The sequence below is a fragment of the Pygocentrus nattereri genome, chromosome 19 (genome assembly GCF_015220715.1).
Source record: "Pygocentrus nattereri isolate fPygNat1 chromosome 19, fPygNat1.pri, whole genome shotgun sequence".
Taxonomy (NCBI): Eukaryota; Metazoa; Chordata; class Actinopteri; order Characiformes; family Serrasalmidae; genus Pygocentrus; species Pygocentrus nattereri.
In genome coordinates, this window is record NC_051229.1 from 38,612,843 (window position 1) to 38,627,388 (window position 14,546).

At 41.6% G+C, this 14,546-nt stretch overlaps 1 protein-coding gene across 3 annotated transcripts in view; it reads left to right on the forward strand.

Moving 5' to 3' along the window:
* atm (ATM serine/threonine kinase) overlaps positions 1-14,546 on the forward strand; it is a 66,345-nt gene that overhangs the window by 48,127 nt on the left and 3,672 nt on the right. For all 3 annotated transcript variants that reach the window (XM_017723522.2, XM_037531094.1, XM_037531095.1), the window contains 13 exons: positions 766-1,000; positions 2,665-2,832; positions 4,045-4,164; positions 6,595-6,812; positions 7,173-7,380; positions 7,504-7,632; positions 8,035-8,175; positions 8,673-8,811; positions 10,256-10,338; positions 10,442-10,582; positions 11,574-11,690; positions 12,384-12,533; positions 13,544-13,709. In XM_017723522.2, the coding sequence (XP_017579011.1) occupies positions 766-1,000; positions 2,665-2,832; positions 4,045-4,164; positions 6,595-6,812; positions 7,173-7,380; positions 7,504-7,632; positions 8,035-8,175; positions 8,673-8,811; positions 10,256-10,338; positions 10,442-10,582; positions 11,574-11,690; positions 12,384-12,533; positions 13,544-13,709 (2,015 nt within the window). The remainder of the gene's footprint in view (positions 1-765; positions 1,001-2,664; positions 2,833-4,044; positions 4,165-6,594; positions 6,813-7,172; positions 7,381-7,503; positions 7,633-8,034; positions 8,176-8,672; positions 8,812-10,255; positions 10,339-10,441; positions 10,583-11,573; positions 11,691-12,383; positions 12,534-13,543; positions 13,710-14,546) is intronic.

Consider the following 14,546-nt stretch of genomic DNA (forward strand, 5'->3'; position numbering starts at 1 on the left):
TACAAAACATTGTTAATCTTCAAATCACTTCCTAAGATTTCTTAAGAAATGTCTTCAAATTTCTTCTTAACACCTGTCTTCAGAGCGATTTTAAGAACAAGCAGTATTTCTGAATACATTATGTTCTTAAATGTGTTCATAACCTTAGAAAAGCCTGTAAGAGTCGAGAAGGTGAGCATTGATATTCATCACACTCTGTCGTTGGTGCTCCTCATCCTCTTCTTTTGCTTTCTGCTGTCTTTCTTCCGCCTCTAGTTCTTGTTTGCTAAAACGGTTAAACGCTTGGTTTGATTTTTTTTTTCCCTCCGTTTTGGTCTTCTCAGTGGATTAAACTAAATAATGGAAAAACGGATAAAAATAAATTCACAATGTATCTCTTGTTTATGGTGAGCTGTAACATGCAGCTTATTAAAAATACAATGTGGTTTTTATTTAGAAAATCTTAAGGAACTTCTTACTTTTTTTTACAGAATGAGATTTAAGATCATTCTTATGAACTTTGTTTGCTTTTTTAAGGGTTCTTTAGTAAAGGCAATGGTTCTATATAGAACCCATTTGAAGATGGCTCTGAATAGCACCAGAAAATGTGATCTACTCCGGCTCTCCGTGGCCACCATATGTGCAGAATGTCAGCACTGGTGTGCATATCTCCTTTAAAAATATTGGTTTTATTTTTTTGGACGTGGCGTTTCCGGTGTGCAGTGGCCTTAATGCGGCTTTGTTACAACACCAGCTGTTCTTTATTCATGCCTCTTTCTTGTGTAGACCCGTTTCTGACTCCGACCTGGTGGAGGTCTACAGTAAGTGGCATCAGCACTTGGACCTGTTGACGGACAGCGACTTCAGCCTGGTGGAACCCATCCTGGCTCTGCGGTCATCCATTCAGGAAACGCTGCTCACCTGCGAGGCTGATCCAGGCAGGAAGACCTACCTTAGCTCCGCCTACTCCTCCCACCTGATGGAGCTGTGCAGGCTGGCCCGCTCAGCAGGAAACACGCAGGTTTGGGTTTCACTCGGCTTTACCTGGGCTTTATATGGAAACAGTACTGTCACATCTAGACATGCTGGACAGTCTGAAGTGCTCACACACTTATATGCCCCATTGGTCAGCCATAACATTAACAGTCGTGTTGTTTCTACACTGATTTTCCACTTTATTAGCTCCACTTTGAAATATATGCTTGTTGATGATAAAAATACTTTCCCACTTATTAAAGATAAACTAAATATTGTGATGCACAGCATATTGTGTATTGTGAAAATACCTTGAAGTATTGTGATCTATCCCAATAACAATAAAATATCATCATGTTACCCCCCCCCCCCCCCCCCAACACCTTGATATTCCATATTTAATATGGTTATTGTGGATGCTTCGAAATACTGTCACAGCACATTTATGACAGATTCACCTCAATTCTTTTTACAGCAGCTCTGTTTTTTCACTGCACAGTCGCAGTGTCGTCTCAGGTCTAAATGTTTGTTCACCTGTTTTGGTGAGTTAAAGCTATCAGTGCTGTCCTGTCATACTTGAGGTGCTGCCTAGAGTGCAGAGGTTTGCTCTGGACCAAGGGCTGTTCCCCTTCAACCCCAGGCCTCTAACGTAATATTGTGAATAAAAAGAAATCTTTTAATTCCGGCTGAACACTTTCAAAAAGGAAAGAGTATTCAGATGCTGAGTCTGTGGAAGAGGGAAAAAGGCTCTAAGCTCACCTGTAATGATATGGCATAGATATTAGTCAAGTAAAGGTCCGAGCTGCCATGAGCGTCACCAGTGTGGCAGAAGGAAGAAACCTCACAAAGGGAACTCATCCTCCTTTGGACCACACCAGATAGCAAACAGCGTCAGTATCAAATACTATACTACAAAATGGGGAAAAACAGGCGACGCAATGGTTAATAGATAAATTGAGTTTATGCAGCAGAAGCAGCAGGAGGAGGGTCAGTTCATGAGGGTGAAGATTGTACAGCTCAATGGTGGTCAAGCCGGTCCAGAAGGCTGGCAAGCGGTGGCACCCGATCAAGGCAGCAGAGGCAACAGCATCAGACGCACAGGATGGGCAGCTGTTCAACTCGGAAAAGGGAGGAAATTTAAACGGACAGTTCTGTAAAGAGTGACTGATCACAGATTACGGGGTTAACAGAGCACCGGCAGGTCAGAATATTCCAGTCTCACTAAGATGGAGTGACAAAGTAACAGAGACATAAGGCTCCCTGAGATGTCAGCACCTCTCCATTCCACTGTCAACAAACCTGAGTGAGTCAATGAGGCATTAGGACAATGGCACCAACACTCCCAGTTTACCATAGTACTCTATGACCATGAAGCCTCACATCTGCATCTTTTATCTAACAGGGAAAACTAATAACCAAAGGCTCCACTAAACAAGTGGGTTTTAGCCGAGACTTGAAGGCTGAGGTCCCGAACACTGCATGGAAGATTATTCCAAAGCTGGGGGGCTTTGTATGAGAAGTGCTCCACCCCCTGATGTAACTTTATTAATTCTAGGTACTGATAGTGAGCAGCACCTAGCTCAATGTTTGGGGGTCTCTGAAGTCCCCTCACTTAAACCGCATCATTACAGATGGTTAATGTTAGTTTGATCAACTCGCTTGCATGGCTTCTCTCCTCAGTGTCCCGTCTCTCCTTGCTGTTGTTTGCAGCTGGCGGAGCGAGCGGTGTTCCAGATGAAGCAGCACAGCGGGGTCAGCTCGGGCTCGGTCAGCTCCTGGGCCTGGCAGCTGGAGGAAGCTCAGGTGTTCTGGGTGAAGAAGGAGCAGGGACTGGCTCTGGGATTGCTCAGACAAATGATCGACAAGCTGCAAGATCTGGTCAGTGCCAGGTTTGGGGTAGACGTTGAATTGACGGTCAACCGACATGATTTGGACAAAGTGATTATAACACAGTTAGTAACAGTTCGTTTATGGTGAAAATCATGATCACGATAATTTTGGTGAGTATTGAGGTCACGATTAGTTAACACGACAACTCATTGACTTTGGCAACATCATTTATTGAGCTTTAAAAAATGGTTTAATAGATCAAATTTCAAGTGATTAAACAAATCGGTCACACAGTCTTTGTCAGTGTTCCCAGACAGTTGAATCGGTTTTTCCTTTTCTGTTGACCAAAGTCAACTTGGGCTTTTAGGGAGGAGCGAAAGTGCTCCGCTGGAAAAGAGAAGGATGCACTGGATTTATAATGCAAGACAAAACATGAGCATTACTGTGAAACAGAATGCAGCACAATCGCCATTTTATCTCGATTTTCTTGTTTTCATGATGGTTGGAAACAAAAATCATAATTAATGCAGTATTAATTGTAATTGTTTAGTTAAACACCCAGCCCTAACAGTTCAGCATCAGTAGCTCTCCGACTAAATCACTAATTTTCCCTCTGCCCTGTTCACTTGTAACCTAGAAACAACAGCCAATGGAAAGTATCATAACATTTATAGCTACGCACTAATTCACAGTCTTTGTACTTAAATGATAAATAAATAAGACCATTTCTTATATGAGGAAATAAAAAAATAAAGAAATGTACATAATGACTGTGATGTATATTCTTTAAAGGAGAAGTACACAGACTTTCTAAAATGTCCTGCATAATCAAACTGTTAAGATGTAAACGGAGTCTTTCAGAGCGGTTTGGTGTGAAACGCTCTGGTCTAGATAAACTTACCAAGTCAGAAGTGTTCACAGTGGTGGTGATAGGAACCAGACGTCCACCTCTAAAAGCTCCTTCACAGAAAGTTCCTACATGTAATGGTTATGAATGAGAGAAGTTTTTTGTGATTGATTTTGGTCTAAAACATATTTATAAAATCCATTCCTGGTGGAGAGACACATACAGGGTGTGGTGAGACAAAATATTTCCAGAAGAGAATTTTATTATTGATTTTTGTTATTTTGACTATTTTACCATTATCAGGATTCCATATAAAGACTAAAAAAGGTTATAGATTATTTGTGTTGTAGAGGTTTTGATGTAACAGATGATGCTACAGCATTTTTATGGTTCATGTGTGTTTGTGAGAGCAGGTGGAGGTGAACCCTGCTGTGGTGCCAGTGTACGCCGAGTGTCTGAGGCTCTGTGGGAGCTGGCTGTCTGAGACGTGTCTGGAGAGTCCTGCCGTCATACTGGACAGCTATCTGGAGAGGGTAAAAATCACTAAAGCCACTTTTCCGCTGCACGGTGGGCCTCGACTCAACTCTACTCACTTTTGGTCAGTGACGGACGAAGTACACAAATCATGTAGTTGAGTTAAAGTAGAGACACCCAAGGTAAAATATTCCTCCAGTAAAAGTAGAAGTTCCTCCCTTTAGACCTCCACTTGAGTAAAAGTACTAAAGTATTTCCCTTCAAATGTACTTAAGTATAAAGTAAAAGTACTAAAAGAGTAATTCTGGCTCTGATGTCCTGTTATCATTTTTATAACCAGACTGGCTTCATGAACTCATTTCAGGTGAAAGTCCTCCAGCGTCTCTCTTGGTAAACCAGTCTTTTAATAGAACGTCATTAATTAGCGACGCTGACGTCTATTAAAATGATCAGAAGCACAAAACACTGAAGGTAAACAGTTTCCATCAGGGAGAACCGAGTGGCTCTGAAATCACTTTTTACACACAAGCAAAGTTTCAGTTTCAGATTTATTTACAACTTAGTTCCAAGTTTAAGTTGAATAAAAACTGGCTTTAAACTCAGGATCACAGATGAGCTCCTTTACTATGTTGATCTGTAGGCGTCTGTTCATAAACATAAACCAGCCCAAACTCATTTACTATAAAATGAAATGGTGTTTGTAGAAATTCAGAAAAAGACACACGACGGTCACGACTGCATATGTGTACATATTTATATATTGTGGTTTATTTACACAAAGTTAGCTAAGTGCCATCATTTAGGTCGACATACATGCTCCCAAAGTTTTACGCTGATGTTGAACTGTGTGCTTGCACTGGGTCGGTATGACCAACAGGTCAAAACCAGGTGTCCTGATTGGTGTTCTGGCTTCACGCTTCTTTCACTTTAACACGTTATGTTTTTATACAAACAGAAACCAAAAGAAACGACAGATTTCTCGTAATGTAGTGGAGTAAAAAGTGAGATATTTGACTTTGAAATGTAGTGGAATGAAAGTAAAAAGTCACCCAGATTGGAAAAACTTCAGTACAGATACACGAAAAACTAGTTAAGTACAGAAACCAATTATATTTACTTTGTTATTGTCCACCAGTTGCTCAAAGGTGATGTCAGAGACTACGCTACACGTAGCTAGCTAGGGTTAGTCTTTGTGTTTAACGATTCTCTCCAACCAATCAGTAGTCTCCAGCGTTTTACATCACCTATTGGTATTGCCTCAGCTCGCTTGTAACCTTGACGCTGATGGTACCAAAAATCGTACCCAGGTGCCAGATTTGCCAAGTGGAAAACTTAAATAGGCAAGTAGTGGTAGAGCTGGTGCCATGCAGTGGAAAAGCGGCTGAACACCTCTGGCACGGGGAATAATGCATATGTTTATTAAGGAACTTCTTTTTGTATTTCAGTCATCATCTTTATTTCATTTATTTATTTCTGTTTCAGAGGAAAAATTGCCAGTCAGTCATTTTTCTACCAGACACTAGGGGGTGCTCCACAGAGTCCAAAATGAATGGATGATTTGTAGCTTCTGCACAGAACTGCAATTTGCAGTTAAGCAGTTCATCCTCTTTATACACAGACAATATATATATTATATTATATTATATATTATACTATATATAGACAAATGCACTCGTTTTCTCAACACAGCACAGTCATAGTGATGCCGACTGCTGAAAATTAGGTTCTGTTTATAGTTAGGGAAACAGTGGAGAGGCTATTTTCTGTTTTTATGCTGCTAAACTGTGAAACTCCTTCTGTCTTACAATTCGGCTGTATAAAGTATTGGCAAATGTGTCTTTTTAACATAGTCTTTACTTAATATACTGCTGTTATTTATTTTATTTGCTTGTCATTTTTCTGTTTTTCTGCTTTTGTGTTTCTGCTTTTATTATTTAATTTTGCTATTTGATTTTAAAGCAATTTGATCTGCTTTAGATCTGCTGTATGAAAACTGCTCTACAGAAAAACATTGTATAAGGTGGTAAAATACATGAGTCTACTTTTCTTTACAGTGCATCATGTTTTATATAGAATTTTATTCATATATTGATGAAAGCAGTGATTCAGGCAGGCACTTGATCAGCTCACCACTTGATTGTTTATTTATGGAATTATTTAATCTCTTTCCAGAATTCCTGCATTGGAGACTAGAAAAAGATTTAGTGGACATTTTCAGCCATTTAGTTCTTTTCACTCCCATTCACTGAGGACTCTCTGTAGCATTTTGCAGTCATTTGTTGGAGTAACAGGAGGAATAAACTCCACCCACCAGCCTGTTTCACAACAGTGTGTTTGTTTAATTAACAATCAGCAAATTAACAGCGATGATGTCCTTATTGCTTTTTTAAAAAAAAAAACACCTAAAAGTATTTAGGGACCTTTTAAAGAGAACGTCATGTTTCTTGTAGAGGTTTTAAAAAGTCAGGCTTGTTGTTTTTTGTGACCAGGCTGTGGAGGTGATCGTGGGCCATGGTGGAGCTCCGGACCCCAAACTGCAGAGCCAGAAGACCCAAGCCTTCCTGTCACTGGCTCGCTTCTCTGACGCACAGTACCAAGGCATTGAGAACTACATGAGGTCATCCGAGTTTGAGAACAAGCAGGCTCTGCTGGAGAAAGCCAAAGAAGAGGTGGATCTCATGAAGGAGAGGAAAGTCACCAACAACAGGTGAGCACCTGAAAAAAGGGAAGGAACATCGATCTGTGTTCGCAGGTCATGAGGGACCAACCAGCAGACATGACAGCTCTAGGTTACATTTTCAATATTTAAGAACCAAGATCTGTCTGAACTCTGTGCTCCACCAGAGGGCAGTATAGATCCTGTGTTTGGTTGGATACGTTCACACTTGTGGAATGTCTGGCAAAAATTTCTTCTGAAGTGGTTTGAGAGATCAGATTTTGTGTTTACACCTGCATCTTTATGTGAATAATTTCTATTCTGATATAGTCAAGATACCTGAAATGACCTGTTCTGTGTGATGCAAATCAAAGTAAAACCGTTTTAATGATTCCCGGTCCTTGTACACAGATACACTGTGAAGGTCCAGAGGGAGCTGGAGCTGGACGTACGAGCTATGTCCAACCTGCAGGCCGACCGCAGGCGTTTCCTCCTCAAGGCTGTGGAGAACTACATCCGGTGCTTGGAGCTGGGCGAAGAGCACGACACCTGGGTCTTCCGTCTGGCCTCACTCTGGCTAGAGAACGCTGACGTCAGGAACGTCAATGATATGATGAAGGTGAGGCAACTGCAGCACCTGCAGTTCAAGAACTGTTCAATACATTAATTATTACTGCCTTAATCTGATTACTGTTCTGATTAAAAGCTGTGGTTTGCTGTTTTTTGAACGTGAATGAGACAGGAAGGTGTGAAAAACATTCCCTCATACAAGTTCCTGCCCCTGATGTACCAGCTGGCTGCCCGCATGGGCACCAAAGTCTCCAACCCAGTCACTTCAGAAGATGTGGGGTTCCACACTGTCCTCACTGAGGTACCTCTCTTCTGAAATGTGTTCATTCTGATTTTTTTATTTTTTATTTTCATGCCGTTATTCTTGTTCTACCCTACCTTGGCCATTTTATCAGAAACACCGACCAAAAGCATTTCTAATAAAGTGTCCAGAAAGTGTGTAAGTTCATTAAGGCTGGCCTGAACAGCATTTTAGAGACTTTCCGCACTTGTTAATATTATAAAGATAGCAATAAAATAATAATATCTGAAGTGCAACAGATACAATTCTATTACAGCACAACACAAACCTGAATAGAGAAGTGAGTATCAGCGTCATGTGACTTGTCACGTGTTTGAATTATTATGGTCAGCCCTAATTAAATGTTTCAGCACATTAGTGATGCTTTTATTACTCAACTGTCCTAATGGGTCTCTTGATCAGCTGATCTGTCAGGCATGTATGGACCATCCTCATCACACCCTCTTCATCATCCTCGCTCTGGTCAATGCCAACAAAGACGAGAGTTTCTCCCGCATCCGACTGTCCAAGAGCAGTGCACGGCAGCCCTCGCCGCTGGACCTGGTATGTCTGAGACTCCCTTTATGTTGGGGGCTGCACACACATTTATCTGTATTAGTTTGGATTAGATAGGATCCTTCCCCGCCAGTGAGGTAACATTCCAAGTTCCAAAAGCCAGTTTCAGCAACCGGGGATCAGAACGCCAAGGCCCACGCCTTCGGACACTGCCCGATCCACAAAGCACCGAACGCCTACTATTGCCCCTCCCATCGGTGGTGGGTCGATGGGAGGGGATAGTGTATATAATATAATCAATTTTATTCATTCATCCTGCTTGTTATTGTTTGCTATCCGGTGTGATTCAGAGGAGGATGGGTTCCCCTTTTGAGTCTTGGTTTCTCGAGGTTTCTTCCTCTTGCAATTAGGGAGTTTTTACTTGCTGCACTGGCGACACTAAAGTTGCTTTTTGATGTCTGTTGTAAAAAGTGCTGTGTAAATGAACTTTGACTTGACTTCAAATTAAGTATTGGTCAGCGATGATCTGTGCTGCTCTTTGACAGGAAAGAGCTGAGGTGGCCCTGAAAATCATGAACGAGATCCGGAAGCGGAAGGCTCAGATGATCAGGGGTATCGAGACGCTCTGCAGTGCCTACATCACCCTGGCCTACATGGATGCGAGCCGGCATAAAACTGAGAAGAGTAAGTTCAGCTGGTTCTGTTTCCTCAGGGAATAATATTAGAACCCATTTGAACTGAAGTTGAACAATCTATTAGTGGCTGGTGGCAGAGTGCGAAATTGTAATTAAGTTTTATAAACTATATGGCCAAAGGTTTTCACTCAGCCATCCTAATCACTGAATTCAGGTGTTCCAGTCACTTCCATGGCCACAGGTGTATAAAGCCGAGCCCCTCGGCCTGCAGACTGCTTCTACAGACATTAGTGAAAGAATGGGTCGCTCTCAGGAGCTCAGTGAATTCCAGCGTGGTACCGTGATCGGACGCCACCTGTGCAGCAAGTCCAGTCGTGAAATTTCCTCACTACTAAATATTCCACAGTCCACTGTCAGTGGGATTATAACTGTAAGTGGAAGCGATTGGGAACGACAGCAACTCAGCCACGAAGTGGTCGGCCACGTAAAATGACAGAGCGGTCAGCGGATGATGAGGGGCATAGTGCACAGAGGTCACCGACTTTCTGCAGAGTCAATCACTACAGACCTCCAAACTTCATGTGGCCTTCAGATCAGCTCAAGAACAGCGTAGAGAGCTTCATGGAATGGGTTTCCATGGCTGAGCAGCTGCATCCAAGCCGTACATCACCAAGCGCAATGCAAAGCGTGGAATGCAGTGGAGTAAAGCGCCGCCACTGGACTCTAGAGCAGTGGAGACGTGTTCTCTGGAGTGACCAATCACGCTTCTGCGTCTGGAAATCTGATGGACGAGTCTGGGTTTGGCGGTTGCCAGGAGACGGTACTTGTCTGACTGCATTGTGCTGAGTGTAAAGTTTGGTGGAGGGGGGATCATGGTGTGGGGGTGTTTTTCAGGAGTTGGGCTCGGCTCCTTAGTTCCAGTGAAAGGAGCTCTTAAAGCTTCAGCACCAAGAGATTTTGGACAATTTCATGCTCCCAACTTTGTGGGAACAGTTTGGGGACGGCCCCTTCCTGTTCCAACATGACTGCACACCAGTGCACAAAGCAGGTCCATAAAGACGTGGATGAGCCGGTTTTGTGTGGAACATGATTTAATTGTAATGTTTTAATTGTAGCACTCTGAGATGAAGCAAGCTCACTTCACATTCAATTCAAAGACTACTTATTTCTTATTATTTATCATATTTACTGTAGTTTATTTATTATAGTATAATAAATATAGTTTGCACTTTCAACTCTACCTCTTCCTTTTGACCTACAGCTACAGTTCACTGTGTTTACTGTCTGTGCACCTGTTGTCTTTGCGCTAATGTCTTTTCATCTGTTTTTATCGCTGCATGGAGAAGCAGCCTGACGGTGTTTTGTTATACTGTACAACCTTTTATTGGTGTAATGACAGTAAAGCTGAATTGAATTGGATAATTCAAGAAGAAAGTAAAGGAGAAAAAAAACAAAAAACAAAACAATGCTACATGTTCCCTGTGTTTGTACAGAGGCAATACCCATTCCAGTAGATCAGCCCATCATGCAAATCAAAGATCTAGACGACGTCATTATCCCCACTATGGAGATCAAGGTAACAGTGGCTGTGATTTACTGAGTCTAATCACATTAGATTGCCAGAGGTGTATGCAGGTGATTGATGTTTGTGCTCTTTGTACTCTTCATGTATAAAAAAGGTGGATCCATCAGGCAGATATGAGGATCTGGTGACCATCAGCTCTTTCAAACCTCACTTTCACCTGGCCGGAGGCGTAAACCTGCCCAAGATCATTGACTGCGTGGGTTCAGACGGCAAGAGCAGGAGACAACTGGTCAAGGTAAGGCTGTTAGGATCCCTTGTCATCTTTTACAGCTTCTACCTTCTGTAGGTTCATTCAGATTAGAACGTTAAAGTTCAGTGAGCACTGTACAGTTAGGGACTTCAGACTGAGGGGAGGGGTGGGTGTGGTTATTCAAATATATGGATATGCAAATGATTTGCGCTGAATTTGACAATTTGAGGTTTGAGTATGTGTATAAGTTAATGAACAGATATTCAGTGGAATAAGTGGAATTCCACAGATTTTCAAAAATGCTGTGCATAATTCATTTGTGTGAAATGATTGATTATGGAGACTCAGATGTCTTTAGTGGTGGTGATAGGAACCAGGGGTCACCATGACTACAGCGCAAATACAGACATTTTATTTACCATTCAGAACCACCAGAGAACCTACACAAGTCTTCTGAGTTTATATGGAATGTTGATGATGGAAAATAGTGGAAAATCTGGAATAATGAGTTTTCTTTGGGGACTATTTTGCCGCACAGCGCCCTGCATGTCTCCCTCCACCAGGAATGGAGTTGAAGTTCTCTAAACTCTCATAAAACAGCGTCTCCGTCATCAGGCAGTGAATTCACAACCATTTCATGTAGGAACTTTCAGTGAGGAGCTTTTAGAGGGACGTCTGGTTCCCATCACCACCACTGGGAACTATTCTGACTCTGAGTCTGTTTACAATTAAACCAATTAATCATGCAGATATTTTGAAAAATCTGTCCTCACTGAAGGTTTTAACAGATTCTGTTGCTTAATTACTACATTTCTTTAGGTTTGATTGGTGCAGGTATTTATTTAACAGTTTCTCTGTCTAACTATGCCACCCCACTCAAGCTTTAAATAAAGTTTGATAATTTCCTATATGAATTTAATATCTGGTATATACCGTATTTGTTGATGTTGCAGTGTTTAGTGGGTTTTATTACTTGCCTATTAAGTAAACTGAGCAGTGTTGTTGGTTGTTAATGGTCTGAATGTTTGGCATGCAGGGCCAGGATGACCTGAGGCAGGACGCAGTGATGCAGCAGGTGTTCCACATGTGTTCCATGCTTCTACAGCGCAACACCGAGACACGCAAGAGGAAGCTCAACATCCGCAGATACAAAGTAAAGCCTTACGTTTTGCCTCTCGGCAAGAGATTCTACATGTGGACTATAGAACCGTTTGTAGTGAAAGTGCTGTGTGTTCTGATGACCTCCTGATGTACATTGTATGCTTTATTAGGTACACCTGCCTTGTACCTACACTTACTGGCCATTTTATCAGAAACACCTACCATACAAGTCCACTTTGTCACCGCGTGTAGTATCACAAAGCTTGACACCAAACCATAATTTGGTTAAAAAAAAAAATAATTAAAACGCTGATTACTATCTGAGCACCAGTTATTTATTGGATTGAAGTATTTCTTAACATCTATTTAAAAATTCTTCAAGAGGGAAAAAAAAAAATATCAAAGAAATAAATAAATAATATGCATGACCTCATTCAGCATGTTCTGCAGGGAAGGTTAACATGTAGCATGACAGCCTTTATATTGTATATTACAAAATACAATTCAGACTAACATTCATCACACTCTGATTGAAAATAATTATAGAAAGCATTAGACCTTATTGATTTTTATAAAAGCGTGGCCAGTGTATGCACATAATAGGTGTGCCTAATAAACCGGACAGTGCATATAAAGAAGATACAGCACCTTTGGTTTTGGTGGGTGGATTTGTTGTCCGAGTACCTTTGTAATTGTATGTGCTCACAGTTGCCAATACACTAACTTGGTTCTCTGTTTGATCCAGGTGGTGCCGTTTTCCCAGCGGAGTGGCGTTCTGGAGTGGTGTTCTGGTACTGTACCCATAGGAGAGTTCCTGGTGGACCCGCAGAAGGGGGCTCACAAACGCTTTCGGCCCCAGGACTGGACCAACCTATCCTGTCGCAAGAAAATGATGGTACTCGTCCCTGTGTTACGGTTTTGGCCTGTATTGACCAAAAGACACGGCAAGTGATCATTTCTAAGGAGCCAGCTTGGATTCAAGCCGTGACACTTGCCTGAGTCTTTTGGACAAGAAACGCGAGAATTAGCCTCACATAGGCCTTTAACCCTAGGAGTTTGCAAGCCTCGGAAGCTTGAGCACATAGAAATCTTCTTTATGGAGTAAATGGAAGTGTTGCTTGTCACTCAGTGGCAACAGTCTAGGTAACTAGCTAATGTTAGCTATTCACCAACCAATGCATTACCTTTAAAACCATCGCAGAAGAAAAAATATCAGCTGATAACGACAGTCAGCATTTTTTTTCTTTTCTCAAAGCTTCTTAGCTTTAAATGAGAGGTTTTTAATTGATTCTCTTTAGTGGTGATGGCCTTCTGGCGGTACAGCGCTCAAACACCGTACATGGAAAAGTTTGAACACACAAAGTCAATTTACATGTATTTGTTGATTTTCCTACTTTTAAGCTCAAACGGAATCTGTGCTTTAAAACACACCTTGGAAGTTGACTGGGGTGCCTAAACTTTTGCATACAACTGTTACATACCAACATAATCAGTGGCTGCTTTTATATTCAGGAATTTCACACAGACAACGAAAATGTCACGTGTATCACAATAAATAAATTGTGATAATAATATTATATATATATAAAACTAGCTACTCGTTCATGTGATTACTTGTCATTTAGCTCTTTTAGGTAAAGCAGGTCTGTGATGTTTTAGGCTAGTTCTTATATAGAATCAGGACAGATTTGTTTGTTAGTCTTTCAGGATCTGTAGCAGACCGAATACAGCAGACTTTCCTAGCCTGATCTTCATGGTCACATGGTCAGCGAGTTCCTTATGTTGTTTTGCAGATGCAACAAAAGTTTAACTGATACAGATTAGAGCTCTGGGTAGTTTGTTAATGTTGTTACTGATGATTATAATGTCCAATGTCCATAATGTCCATCTGTGTTTGTGGTGTAGGACGCTCAGAGGATGGGGTTTGACGCGAAGCTCCAGGCGTTCACAGAGGTTTGCCAGAACTTTCGTCCTGTGTTCCGCTACTTCTGCATGGAGAGGTTCCTAGACCCGGCTGTGTGGATGGAGAAGAGGCTGGCGTACACTCGCAGCGTGGCAACTTCTTCCATAGGTATCAAGACACTGAATAACATCATGAATAATCATAATAGAGCCAGTTCAGTGTCACTTAAATACATCTACATAACAACTTCGTTATATTCAGCTGAAATTAATGTAGTGATTGTTTTGAAAAAGTACCCCAGTCTATAAAACAGCCTATTTTGTGATGTCACACAAACCAACACATTTACATAAATCTGCCTTTTCAGCATACAACCGTTTAGCTCCGCCCACCCACACTGAAATTATAAGGAGTGTTTCAGCCCAGACTGCTTTTTAAACAAGAATACAGGGCAGCCAGTACAAAAAGAACTTATTAGAAAGTATTGGGAAGATCTGTAGTGCCATAAACTCTGATATTTCAATCCCTGAAAAATCTTTAGTGCCATTGTTAAGAGTTGTTTCCTAGAGATTTGATAATAGATGCCAGATCTACTTTCTCCAGATTTTATTTGCAGAAGCTGTAGGACCTTTTCACATTTCCTCAACAATGATGATGAGCTGAGCGTGTGCAGCTCACTGAAGTGTTTGAGCTCGAAGCAAAAACGGCCTCATCTCAGTTTCAGTTGTTTGTCAGCTGACGATGAGCAGAGGAAGAAAGAGTCTGTGTAAATAATAATGGAATAAACCTTATTATACAAAGCAAAAGAACCACTGAGTCAGCATTACAGCACGGCTGCTGACTAACGTTACACACCGAATGCAGTTTGTGTTGTAGAGTTGCTGCTGCAGCCGCTTTCAGAGGAAGTTTTCATTTTCTCTATCAAAAGCTGTCAGTATCTGAGAAAGCGAGAACTCGGGGGGCGGGGGCAAATGTTCGTTCACTGGAGCTGTTGTTCGAGTATAA